The 13,983-nt window shown below is 40.4% G+C and overlaps 2 protein-coding genes across 2 annotated transcripts; one reads left to right on the forward strand and one right to left on the reverse strand.

The window, feature by feature from the left end:
* On the reverse strand, nt 729-2,029 carry LOC109728989 (ubiquitin-like-specific protease ESD4). Its single transcript, XM_020259570.1, has 2 exons — nt 1,510-2,029; nt 729-1,429 (listed from the first exon to the last, which is right to left on the reverse strand). The coding sequence occupies exons 1-2, from the start codon at nt 1,804-1,806 to the stop codon at nt 1,175-1,177; spliced, it is 552 nt and encodes a 183-aa protein (XP_020115159.1). The 5' UTR covers nt 1,807-2,029; the 3' UTR covers nt 729-1,174.
* On the forward strand, nt 8,240-12,016 carry LOC109728987 (probable pectate lyase 8). Its single transcript, XM_020259566.1, is given in 7 exon segments — nt 8,240-8,371; nt 8,469-8,549; nt 9,037-9,090; nt 10,078-10,783; nt 10,871-10,974; nt 11,105-11,243; nt 11,499-12,016. Coding segments are annotated over 7 exon segments (1,428 nt in total). The 5' UTR covers nt 8,240-8,249; the 3' UTR covers nt 11,721-12,016.

The raw sequence follows: 13,983 nt of genomic DNA on the forward strand, positions 1-13,983 counted from the left end.
TCCGTAAAGGGAGATGCATCTGAAGAACCGATATTTAAAAAAACGAATCGTGGGCTGACAAACCCGCCAGTACATCTCTTCCTCACTTACCGAATATACCTTACACGTCACTTATCGTGCCTTCCACTAGCATTCAAATGCGAGGGGATTAAGGGTGCGACGCGCACGGCGATTATTAGTGCAATGTAGGGTGAAAGACCACAACGATGATTACAATGGTGCAATGTGGTCGACATAATAGTTCAATGATATCAGAGAGCAGGAAAAAAAAGTGCCGCGCAAGACATGTAATAGTGCAAGTTCCGTTAAAATAGTACAACTAAGTTCATAAATGTGCAACTATGTCATACTAATAGTGCAATGGGTTCATGGAACAGCAAACACACGTTCTGGCGAATAGCGTGGATATGCGCTCCGACCGCAGCGAGCATTTAATGCTTCTAAAAGTACGTAGCATTACGTCTACGTCATAGCGTCTATTCTGTCAGGATAGGAGACACCGGCGGTTATATCGAAGCTGTCTCGGGAAAAGTAAAAGCGAGTTGTTTAAATATAGCTTCTTCAGTTTCAATGCGCATAAAGGCGTTGCACTGTTATGGCGAATGTTACTCTAATATATCGCCAGTATTGCACTTTTTCTTGCATTTTGTTCCCTGGCGTTGCACTATTATTGCAGCCTATCATGCCGAATGTTACTGTAATATCTTGCGATTTTTCATTTTTTTTCCTGGCGTTGCACTATTATTACAGCCTATCGTTGCACCGTTATGACGAATGTTACTGTAATATCTCGTTAGTATTGCACTTTTTTTGTATTTTGTTTAGTATTCGCCAGCCCCGATGTTTGCTGTTCGGCTATTATTTTTCCGAAATATGTGAAACCAAACAAGTCTGAGATAATAGTGCAACGAGAAGAGAAATGCCAGGTGATACCATGTAACTGCTATTCTAAGCGTGCAACACTAGTTCGCACCAGTGCAAACACCTTGAAACATGGACGGATAATAGTTCAACATTCTAGTAAATAGTGTAACGACAAACATTACAAGTAAATTCCTACCCATATATTTATAACAAAGGTAATGAGAATTACAATATGTACACCAATTCGTCATACTGTGAAAAAAATGATAGTACATATGAAAGAATTGTAACTCGAACCAGCGTCGAATTATTACGTGTCAAAAAGACGCAAGAATTCTGCTGCTATCTCGCCGCGTCTCCTCGTCATATCCTTCTGGCAGAAGTCCAAATTCCTCCCCTTCTGCAAGTATTCCTCGTATGCTAACAGGAAGATTGCGCAGTCATTTGACTGATCTTGCATGGGGATATCTTCCAGATTGATCATCTCCCAGTCGACGGGACGGGTACCGCGGCGCCCAAACAAATCAGAAAAATGTTCTTGTAAATAATTTCCTATGAATTTACACTGCATAAGGAAACATTGCACTAATTAAAAATATAATCGGGTAATGCTGGTACAATTTCTATGCATTAGGTAACACTTACTGCTTTTTCAAACCCCGCGTTGTATTTAGGGTTTTTAATGGATGATAAGTGGAGGTACTTCCCGCCTTGGAGATCAACAGCCAGCAAATGCCAGTGTTCGAAGTCGAAGAGCGGGATGAACCAGTATTTCGCCTCATTGATCCTCTCCTGGGTGATGTCGACCAAAAACATCTCGGGGCTCATTGCAGTCCCTAGGGTCTGATAAAGGAATGACGTCGTGTATATGCACTTGTCCCCTTCCGCCTCCTTGAGTAAATTCTGGTAGGCGTTAATAACATCGGAGCTGACGAAGGCCATGTGACTTGTTAGGTCAACCAAGTCCTTCCTCCCAATGTCAATATCTTTCGAAGGCAGTACTAATGCGGAGGGGGTGGTGCTTGTCAGGAATTTTTCAATTCGCTCCTGATCCTCCTTCGGTAACTCACCCTTGCCGTAGTACTTTAATTCCAGGGGCGGTGAGGATCTTGTGACCTTCAATTTTAGTGTTTTTCCCTTTTTTAATCTTGATGTATCATCCGAGGAGGGGGGTGTCAACGATTATTGGGTGCTGTTACCAAACAATGAAAGAATGAGATCGTAATTACACCATTGCAGAAAATTCTTACACCATTGCAGGAAATTGAGCCGGCTGGATCCTCCTACATAATTGACAGAGCCTCCTTCCTCCTTAAAACACCCATTAAAATTGAAGTGCACTGGAATTTCATCAGTGTTATCCATGACTCGTAAGAATTGGATAGAGGAAATTAGCTAATAGTTATCAAAAAACACTCTTTATATAATATCATCCAGTTAACGTAATGAGTGGTTAAGTTGTGCAAGGCGGGAAAATACTTGACACAGCGGAATCAATAGATTTTAGATTTTATTCCCTTCAGTTCTTGAGACAAACGCGGCTGCACTTTCAAATAATATAAATAAAAATATCAAAAATCTAACAGCAAACACAGGATCTGGCGAATAGAATATCTACGCCCTAAACCCACCTTTCCCGCGCTTGCTGCATTAATGGCTCTTTAATGGCTTGCATTTAATGCTCTGTCATAAAACGGCGCTGTTGCATATAGCTCAAAGGGCCTCATATAATTACAGGATTGTAAGGGAATTTCGCCTCGGGAAGGTAAGCAAGTTACGCTGTTGGGAATGGAAATAAAATAGTGTAACAGATGTAATCAAATCACCATTTAAACAAGAAATTGCACTATTATATCCATTACATTACACTGTTATAATACAAGAGGAATTTTTTTACACCACTTTTACAGTAAATTGCACCATTATGTACATTACATTGCACTGTTACACAGATTGTAAACACCCTAGACAACCCTCCGGGCCATTAAATGCGGCCCATGCGCTTCACGCAACATGGCTTTTTTTCGAAACTCGGACAACATCGGTTCCGCTATTCGCAAGACCAGGTGTTTGCTGTTCGGCTTTAATAATTTTAAATATGTGAACCTAAAATAAGACTGAAATAATAGTGGAACGACAAGGAGAAACGCCAGGTTAAATGATGTAACAGTCTTTCTAAGCGTGCATCACTAGACTCGTTCCAGTGCAAACACATTGAAGCAAGGAGGGATAATAGTTCAACATTCTGGTAAATAGTGTAACGAACAATATTACAAGTAAAATTCTATTATTTTCTTTATAACAAAGGTAATGAGAATTATATATGTACACCAATTCGTCTTAGTGTGAAAAAAATGACAGTACAAATGAAAGAACTGTAACTCGAACCAGCCTCGAATTATTGCGAGTAAAAAAGACGCAAGAATTCTGCTGCTATCTCGCCGCGTCTCATCGTCATATCCTTCTGGCAGAAGTCCAAGTTCCACCCCTTCTGCAAGTATTCCTCGTATGCTAACAGGAAGATCGCGCAGTCATTGGACTGATCTTAAATCGGGATGTCTTCCATATTGATCTTCTCCCAGTCGACGGGACGGGTACCGCGGCGCTGGCCGGTAAGAGAGGCACTGGCCTGTAAGAGAGGGGAAGAGACACCGCTGGTCGGTAAGAGAGGGAAGAGACACCGGCGAGACATCGAACTTTCTTCGGGAGAATTCATCCCGGATTTAATCCTGATTAAACTTCTTATTGCACCATTCTCAACATACTCTTGAAGGTGTATTATAAAATATATAGACCATCATAATCCAGTTCTGAAATTGGTTAACTCGTTGCACCATTACTATCAGAGATTAACTCGTTGCACCATAACTTTCAAACCATTGATCGATTACTACGATAATATTACACCATTACGGGCCTATTGAGCTCTTTTACAGCGCGTCACACTATTAATCGCGTTTAACGTTGTTAACTTAATCGTGAGGTCTTTCACCAATTAGTGTAATAAATTACCTAAATGGTGCAACAACTGTCTAACCAGTACAAGAAAATTCCTTCGTGCAAGAACTTTTTTGTTTATATTTGTAACATTGTTTCCTAAGTACTGTAAGTGGCCAAAAAATAGTGTAAGATTTTCTCTGTATTTGTTTATAATATGAATGTAAAAGTGCAACATCGTCGGAAATAATACTGTAAAATATGGGCTAATAGTGTAATACAGCTAAAAGCGGTGCAAGAATATAATGAATATACAGATATATTTACTATAAGGCGTAACAATGTAAAGAAAGGGATCTCTTTATTAATATGCAAGCAAATTATACATTGTCTTTGACGAAAACGCAACATATAATACACGTTTTGCATACAATACGATGTTCACAACATCAACTGTAAATTTCGCATCAACATTATTAGGGAACAAAATTAGGCCTTCATTTTACAAAAATACTGAATCATCATCAAAGCTTGCCGCAAATCCACGAGCACATAACATACTCTAAGGTTTCTCTATCGGAAGATGAAATGGCGAAGAGTAGAGGGCTCGCTCGGAGGGGTATGTCGGAGCTTTATTTGCACTAGGCACTTTCGCATTGACGTTTTGGCACTACATTGTTCGTAAAGAGACAGTATAGTCAGGATAAATTTAGAATCTATCGATAAGAATAAAGATCTGGAAGAATTTAAGAACCTGGTATAGGGTGGTACCTTGTCGCAAATAAAGCACAGTACTTCAGATAGTGCGAATCAATCTTAACGCCTCCTTACTGGATGATACACTTACGACCGAGCCTCTTCTTCGTCGACGTCTCCTGCGGGTCTCTCCTCTCGTCTCGTGTACCTCCATCATCGCCGTTTTCTCGTCGCCGGTTGCCCAAGTGTCTGGAGAGTGCTTTTATAGAAAACGAACAGGCATTTGAGGAATAGAGTCGAGGTACTCCTTTACCCTACGTTGCGTAACCATTTAGGTAACCGACTATTAATGCTCGCGAAATATTAGTTTTCGTCGTGAACAGAAAGTGGCTAATGCTCACCTGAAGAGCCGTATTACTGTAACATCACTTTAAAATATCAATAAATCATTCAATCGTATAAAAATAGTGCAACAATATGCTGTAATAATAGTGCAGGTAAAGAATTATATTAGACTTGAATTTTCACGTTTACTTGCTGCAGGGGAGGTTTACGTCCGCTTCGCAGCCGACGCGTCCTCCCAGCGACGGCCCATCCTGCCAGCCGCTACACGCTGTTTTCTCAGCCGTCCGGTCCTTCGAGACGCCGCCCCGACCTGCCAGCGGCCGCCCCAAGCCTCAAGCTCTCCCCGCTGTATTGCCGATTTGCTAACACATTTCAAAAGGATATTTTCTAGTGCGCAGGAAAACGAACAATTTATTCAAGTGTCAATTCGCGCTTATTATCACGTTCCGTAACAATTAATGTCTTTTTATAAAAAGTTTTCTCACGTTTCTTCGAGCATTCTCACGTTATGCCCTTTTATTGTCAGATTACTTAAAATAGATGCTCACGATGCTTTGGACATTCTCACGTTATGCCATCATTATGTCACGTTGAGTCTAGTTTACTCAAGTTCTAAGAGGCGATTTCGCACATTGTCATACTATACATCGTGTTTTAAAAGTGTCTAAACCACAATTAAAAATTAAATTAGAATTCCATTATCACGTTTACTTTCCTGTACCACTGCAGCTTATATCGCCACACTTTATCCTCATCCGAGGTGGTGAAGAAATAACGGCGGCGGTGGCGCCGCGATATGGAGCCGCGCGGTCCCAATTATCACATTCCGCTTCCGAGATGCCGCCCTCTTTGCCACCTTGTTTGGAAGATGGTACGTTGGCATCGCAGCAAGGTCACGTTCCTCTTACGATCCTCCTCCTCCTCCCAGCTAGCCTCCAATGCTAGGTCGTTGCTCCGCTAGTCTTTCTTGCTAGGTCGTTGCTCCGCAATTCCAACTAAGCGTGATAGACCTTACAAAGTAAACAAAACCCGTTAAACCTCGAGGCGAGATGGTACTTTTTCTGTCATGTCTGTCTTTTTATATCTTGATTAAAGTATTCCCAAATTGATACAGTGTTATTATCACGTTGCATCCCATTTTTTCATCTTGATTCAAGTATTGCCACGTTGATACAGTGTTATTATCACGTTACCTAAGTACCTTGTCGTTTGTGTGCCAGACCGCTTATCGCACCTATATGCGTTGGTCGTTTGTGTGCGCGTGTAAATTACGAACATTTTCATGCATCGCATCGCAGATGTAATATCGCAGAGAAGACACTACTATCCTCTGTGGTCGCCAATATAGCTTCGACAGAGCCCCTTTCATTTTCGCTGATAAAGCTTAAAATGAGCATTTCCGCAACGTGACAATACTGCTTACAATGAGATTATAGAGGGGTCATAACGTGAAAAAAACGTAAAACATGAATTGCAANGTTCCGAGAAATGACTGAGATTGAACGGGTCATTTAATGCGCGCCAGAACGTACGGCAGGGTAGTATACGTATGTCAAGAAATACGCGGGAGGCTATTGTATAGGAGGGGCATTTTGGTCAGGCGGCGAAAAAAGCGGACCGAATCTGCAAAAAGGAAAAAGGTGGTCCGATTTTGCAAAACTCCAAAATAAGTGAATTTTTTATAGAAATTGGCCAAAAACAAAAACAAAAACAAAAAAAAACAAAACAACACCATTTGGGAGAGTGGGCCCCACCAGCAAAACGTAAACATGAAATAACGGTCTTGTACGAAATGGACTATTCTTTTGTCCGAACAAAAATGGCCCCCTAATATCGGATCTGTATAAGACCGCAACGGACAAAATATGTGAACGTTGCAAAGTGATATAAATATGCACAATGATAATAATCTCTTACCCAAAAAAATAAAATAAAAATGAAACTGTTTAACTTAATTTTAACCCTATCCAAATAAAGCTCACCTTAAAAAGTTGTTGCTTGCACCGGATGTACAGCTACATGTCATGCACCCGCCGTCGTAAGATTTAATTAATCATAAAGGATTTTAAATCATTGTCTAATTTATTGGATGTATATATTTAGAGGCCGTCAATTTTTTGAACATTTATTTCTCTCCTTCTAGATCAAACTTTCTTATATCTTTGAATTTTGAGGCTTTTAATGCATTAGTAACAGGCCTTCAAAGCTTCAATTTTTTATTTGTAGACTCTGAGGTTATTAGTCTGTGTAGTGTATATTAATTAGTCATATATAGTGCTATTCTAAGGGTTTTTTTTTTTAGTTAAATCATTTTGTTGGTATTGAAGCTTATCTAATTATAATGAAAAAAAATATTTAGTTAAAGAAAAAACATACGAAAATATGCTTTCCTATTTTTCAATAAAATTATAAAAACTATATTTTAATCGACTCATTTTGATGAGCGCAATCATAAACGGAGTCTAATTGTGAATAAGTGATATGCCGAATTAGATAGTATGTGTACATGTATATGATTCGTTCATGTGTTCAATCTAAAGGTCTCGTATATGTTTACGCATAAGTTACTTACATACTAGGGAAATACTCTTGGAATACTTTTTTTAAAAAAAAAATTAATGGATACACTGGGTACAGGCAATAGTATTTCTCCAGTGAGAAGCTTCATGGGGTTCATGCACAAACTCAATGCACGCGCGTCCATCTAACGGTCGTTATTGATCGTGCCCGCAATGTACGGTCGATTGGACCCTCCCGGCACGCGTGAGAGCGTGCGATGATGGGAAGGGGCGTGGTGGTGTTTTTGGTTCCCCGTAGCGGGGAATTAAACAACGCCAAAATGATTAAGCATTATATAATAATAACACCACACGGTTTATTCCATAATTTGTGTTTACCTAAATACTCGCCGGGAAACCGGCTGTTGCCGGTACGAAATCCTACGTGGACCATCGGTGGGCCCCGCCACTACCCATTTCCTTCCTTCGGTTGAAGCGTTAAAAGTTAGTTGAGACGCCACTAGGGGAGAGGAAACACTAAAAAAATTGTACAACGACCCCCTCGATTGTAAGCTGTTTTCATATACATCCTTTACCCTACAATTTTATTCAATATTTCAAAAATGTACGAAGTCACATAAATTTAGGGGCCTAGTTCAAAATTGGCTGTTGTTGAGGCGGTCCGTGTACATTTTTACCATAGGGGAATCTGGGGGAAACCGTTATAACGGCGTCATAACGGGGGGTGGGCACAGCTTTTAACCGTGGTTAAGTAGGAGGGAAACGATACCCAAATCTCTCTATAAAAATGGCGCTTCTTTCGCATTCCCTCCAGCTGCGCTTTTTCTCTTCTTCTCCAAGCTAGAGAGAGAGAGAGAGAGAGAGAGAGAGAGCTCTGAAGCTTCGATAATGGCGGCGGCGGCTTCTTCTATTAGGGCTCCTCTGCTTCTTCTTCTTCTTCTTCTAGGGCTTCTGATGCTTATAATGGGAGCCGTTGGGTGGATTCAACGCGAAAACCTCGTCAATTCCAGGTACATTTCTCTCGATTATCGTCTCATTCGCGATTAATTAGAAATTAATTAACGGAAATGTAGCAATTACCTGTTCTTCGTGTTATTACTATTCCAGGATTAGCAGCGGAGGAGCTTCTAGAAGGCTCCTGAGAGAGTCCATGGCGAATGAGACCTCTTCTTCTTCTACCCCGGAGAGGTGAGTTGGAGTTGGAGAGCGCTTCCCCTTCTCTTTAGATCTCGCCCGTTGGTTTTCGTGCTGAGTGGATCTGGATCGTTGCTTCGTTGTCGCCCGTTCGTTAATTTGCTCCTCCAATCACGGCTTTGCTTTTCCGCTTTACTGGGGAAAAGGCAAAAAGAGCTACTTAAAATATTACTTATTTTTTATTCTCATTGTTCTAAATATTATTTATTTATTTATTTATTTATTGATTCTTTGGAATTTATAGCCGCGACCGTTTTGCCGCTTCGGTCGTTGGAGATTCTCCTCCCGAGGTGGCATCGCTGCGACATAATAACTAAATAATATATTTACTATCTCTTGTGACTTGTATTTTTCTTTTTTAAAAATTTTTATTTACAGTTTTTACGTATTAATTTGTAGTTTTGTGAGACTATAATAAGAGATTAATTTAATCAAGTTACTTAAATTCCGTTACTTTAATTTGGACTCCTCGTTTGTACAGGCCAGTGGTGGGTGCTGTAGATGACCCCGAAGAAGTTGCTTCCATGGTAGGAATGTACGTACATTCTTATTCATATATATATATTTATACTTATCTATTTTGTTTTTCCCTTGAAGCTGTTTAATTAGATTCGTATTTTGTATTTATCATTCAACTTCAACTATTATTATAAAGAATAGATTGTTTTTGTAAGGGAAAAAAAAAGGCAAATTAATATTGTGAATTTACTAAAGCCAATCAATCACCCGTGTAACATGTGAGCCCGAATCAATCACCAGCTCATCGGATTCCAATTTAACCCAAATAAGGTTCGGGTCCGATCCAGGGCTCGTTCTCAACACAATCACGTGACCATAGACTACGAAGAGTTTGATAACTAATATTTTGATTAAAAAAAAAAAACAAACAAACAAAAAAACCATAAAGGGCTCTGCACTAATTCACGTTGTTCTGCAACTACTAGCCCGTTCCCACGAAAGAGGTACACCCCCTACCCCTCTCGAATTTAATGAAGAGTGGGCTCATTCAATTCCAACCGCATGGTAGCTCCAGCGACGTTCATGATCCAAATCATTGCGTGAACCTGGTCCATCATGTCAATCATAGACCGTCAAAAGAGTTTATTATTCATTTCATGTGACGCCCAATTTCTTATAGAGTCACCATCCTAGTACTACTCCTGTCCAAGCAAGTACTGTTCTCTTTACTTTTTAGGAGTTGGGCCTAGCCACCGTCCAAAATACTTAAATCGGATTTAGAGTTTTAACCTTATTATATAGTATATATAAAATTATTTGAGGTCTCACATTTCACCTGCTATTTTAATTCTCATTGCATAACAAATGCTGCACCCGTAGATGATGTGGCGGACCTGGTCTATGCGTAGTTTCATGTGGGCACGGCTACCTCTTCTGAATTGTACTTGCAATGCCCTTCCATTAACTCCGCTCACATCCGCAAGTAGTTTCATTGTTTAATTTGAGATGTTTGAGTTAATACAATCTAGTTTAATTCAGCTTAATTAGATTTAACATAATTCAGGAGCGTCAAAAACAGCACGGCGCGGCGCGCCCTCAGCAGCAGCAGTTACCTGTCGGGGTGCGGCACGGGCAACCCGATCGACGACTGCTGGCGGTGCGACCCCGATTGGCACCTCCACCGCAAGCGGCTCGCCGATTCTACCGCGTGACCGACCCGGGCGACGACGACCCCGTGACACCCCGCCCGGGCACGCTGCGCCACGCCGCCATCCAATCGGAGCCGCTGNGACGGCCGATTCTACCGCGTGACCGACCCGGGCGACGACGACCCCGTGACACCCCGCCCGGGCACGCTGCGCCACGCCGCCATCCAATCGGAGCCGCTGTGGATCGTGTTCGAGCGCGACATGGTGATCACGCTCAAGCAGGAGCTCATCGTGAACAGCTTCAAGACCATCGACGGGCGCGGCGCCAACGTGCACATAGCCGACGGCGCCTGCGTCACGGTGCAGTACGTGACCAACGTCATCATCCACGGCGTCCACATACACGACTGCCGCCCGACGGGCAACGCCATGGTGCGGAGCTCGCCGACGCACTACGGGTGGCGGACGATGGCCGACGGCGACGCCGTCTCGATCTACGGCTCCAGCCACGTGTGGGTCGACCACTGCTCGCTCTCCAACTGCGCCGACGGCCTCATTGACGCCGTCGCGGGCTCCACCGCCATCACCATATCCAACAACTACTTCACCCACCACAACGAGGTACATGTACATATTGCAATAATATCTCCCGAACAGTTCTATTAATGTTCGACTTGTTTAATTACTAACCGGTTAAAATATGTATAGGTGATGTTATTGGGTCACAGTGATTCGTACGAGCAAGATAAGGCCATGCAAGTAACGATTGCGTTCAATCATTTTGGCGAGGGCCTAATTCAGAGGATGCCGAGGTAATAATGTAATAATAATAGTGGGTGACTCCATGCTCTGCATTCTGATAGGGTGATCGATTAATTTGTAGAGGATGGATTAGTAATGCTAAATTGTTTGTTAATTTGGGGATTGGAAAATTAACGACAGGTGCAGGCACGGGTACTTTCACGTCGTGAACAACGACTACACGCACTGGGAGATGTACGCCATCGGAGGGAGCGCGAATCCGACCATCAATAGCCAGGGCAACCGCTACCTCGCCCCCGGCAACCCCTTCGCCAAAGAGGTAAACCAACTTTACCAAATGTTTACATGATGCAGCATTGCCGCAGAACTTTGAACCTCTATTTCAATTTGATGAGCTATACCCAAACTCTATTTGACTTCTCTGATTAGATTATAGAGGCATTAATTACAATGAAAATTGTGATATAACAGTTGATTATACTTTAATCATCACATCATCACAGAATGATATGATGATAGGTGCATTATTTATTACGCTATTTTGAATTCGAAGAATATAAATATATACATAAAGGTAACGAAGAGGGTGGAGACAGAGGAGAGCGTGTGGAAGAGCTGGAATTGGAGGTCGGAAGGGGACCTGATGCTAAACGGTGCATACTTCACCCCGTCGGGGGCTGGCGCCTCCGCGAGCTACTCGCGGGCATCTAGCCTCGGAGCCAGGCCTTCCGACATGGTCGGCGATATCACTTCTGGCGCCGGAGTCCTCTCCTGCCGCAAAGGGAAGTCGTGCTAGCTAATGTACGCGACAAGCACGGCCGCCGCACAGTTCCGTTCTTTCTTTCTTTTTTTAAAATTTTCTGCAGCAGCTATAGATTTGTGCGATATTTTTTATGCAGCATAGTCGTATTTATATTTCGATGTTTTTGTTTTCTCGCAACCTCTGCCTGCTTCTGTTGGATTATTGCGTGGCTAATGCGGCAGTGTTGTTAAATTTTACATTTTCCTTTGTGACTAGAATCCATGTCCATTGCTAGTACACTCACAAATTGGCAATTGTATGGATGGTATATATAGTGTAATAGCTGCATATATATATATATGTTTGTGTATTAATCTTCTTAGATTGATGTGTAGGCAACTTAGTCCAATTTTCTCTTTTCTGAATGGAATGTGACATGATTTTGTTGGTCACCAACCATTTCCGGTGACTCGAGCATAGCATCTTTTTCGCAAGCCCTTGTCATTTCCAAGCCTCTCTATCCAGTTTTGCTTTGATTTGAGGAGTACATTCGAAACCTGGAACAGTAAACATCATCTTGACGATCCTACAGCCACGCCGAGTAGAGCATCTATGTTGAGATTAAACTCCTGTTCTAGTGCATAAATAGAGAGTAAGATGTTATATCGGGCCTTGGCCCGGTCAGTTCTAGGCCCAAAAGGGGTGTGTATGTTCACATAATTTGTACACGAAGAGCTTCTTTTTAGCCCATATATGTATACACAAGGCCTTGTATCCCCAGGGAGATTGAGCAAAATAACTTGGTTCCCCTATAATATTGATCTTATCTTATAGACAGTAAATAAGTACAACATAGTTATTGATCCTGCACATCAAATTAAATAGTTTATATCATATACGCAAGCAACGTCAAAATCATATATCGACGACTTAATTTACAGCGACCAACAACAGTACCTTGTGCGTGGAATTTTTTGTACCTATATACATGACAAGTACCACATAGTCAACAGTGATTTTATGAGAAGAGATTGTCACGTCTAAGTTGGTGTCATCTGTAGAAGCCAAGCCCTCTTGATTCTTCTGGGAGCCCCAGCAATGGACACCAGTTCGAGCCACGCAAACATGACAAGACGAAGCCTACAAAACTTATATATATGTATATACACTGATACACACACACACACACACAAAAAGGCATTAATTAGTAAGCAACCGATAATCTTACTTAGAAGCTATTTATTAATTCGGATAAATTAAGGAAAAAATGGTCTGATTATTCGAATAAATTTTCTCTAGTTTTCGTGCAAATTTTTTTTCTACATTTTTGGTGAACTATTTATTTGGAAGATAAGAGTGGTTTCAACTAATAATGTCAATTCTAAAAATAAAAAGATCGCGGGATGTATAAGAATATGATATCTTGGCGCTCGTCATGCAGCTTGGAATCCGAGGCAAAAAAAAAAAAAACCATTCAACTTGATCCCCGTTTATATAACAGGGTTCGGCCACATTGAGCATAATTATTTTGCTAATAATTAATAGAGTTTGTTAGGTTGATTCTGGTGGGTTGATATTGGTATATATGTTTATATTGAATTGTTAAATATTATACAGCATTTGATGTACTTTTTTCTTAAATAGAGCAATGAGATGGTCTTTATTTAATTTGACGCACAATGTAATATTCTAGTTTCTAAAGAAATGTGTTATTTTGAAAATAGTTTTTACACTTTATTTATTCTAAAATTTATATTCTTCATTTGAATCTTATTAATGTATATAATTAAAATTTTATTTAAAATTTATTATTTATTCTAAAATTTATATTCTTCATTTGAATCTTATTAATGCATATAATTAAAATTTTATTTAAAATTTATAAATTTTAGAATAAAAAAATATCTATAAATAAAAATATATAGATACTTTTTTTTAAAGATAATTGTTTATATGCCCCTCATAAGTTTAAAAATATCCGATTTATTTCTATCTTTTTTTTTTCTTTCTAAAATATCATTCATATGTTCTACCGTTATTGCAAAATATTCCCGCAGTTATCTCATGTTAGGTTAACTTGAGTTAAATGTGAGTTAAATATCTACCATAGTTAAAAAAAATTAAAATTGAAAGACCAAACGTCAAAATACTTTTGGTGCCCTTGACTTTAAGGGTGCGTTTGGTTTGCATTATGAAAGATTACTAGGAATAAAAGATATCCGAGAATCTTATTCCTATTCATTCTATTACTAAGAATGTGGAATTCCTATGTTTGGTTCGCACGGTAATATTAATTAGCCATGTTATTTAATATTAC

This window comes from Ananas comosus, linkage group 25 (genome assembly GCF_001540865.1).
Source record: "Ananas comosus cultivar F153 linkage group 25, ASM154086v1, whole genome shotgun sequence".
In the NCBI taxonomy this organism is placed as follows: Eukaryota; Viridiplantae; Streptophyta; class Magnoliopsida; order Poales; family Bromeliaceae; genus Ananas; species Ananas comosus.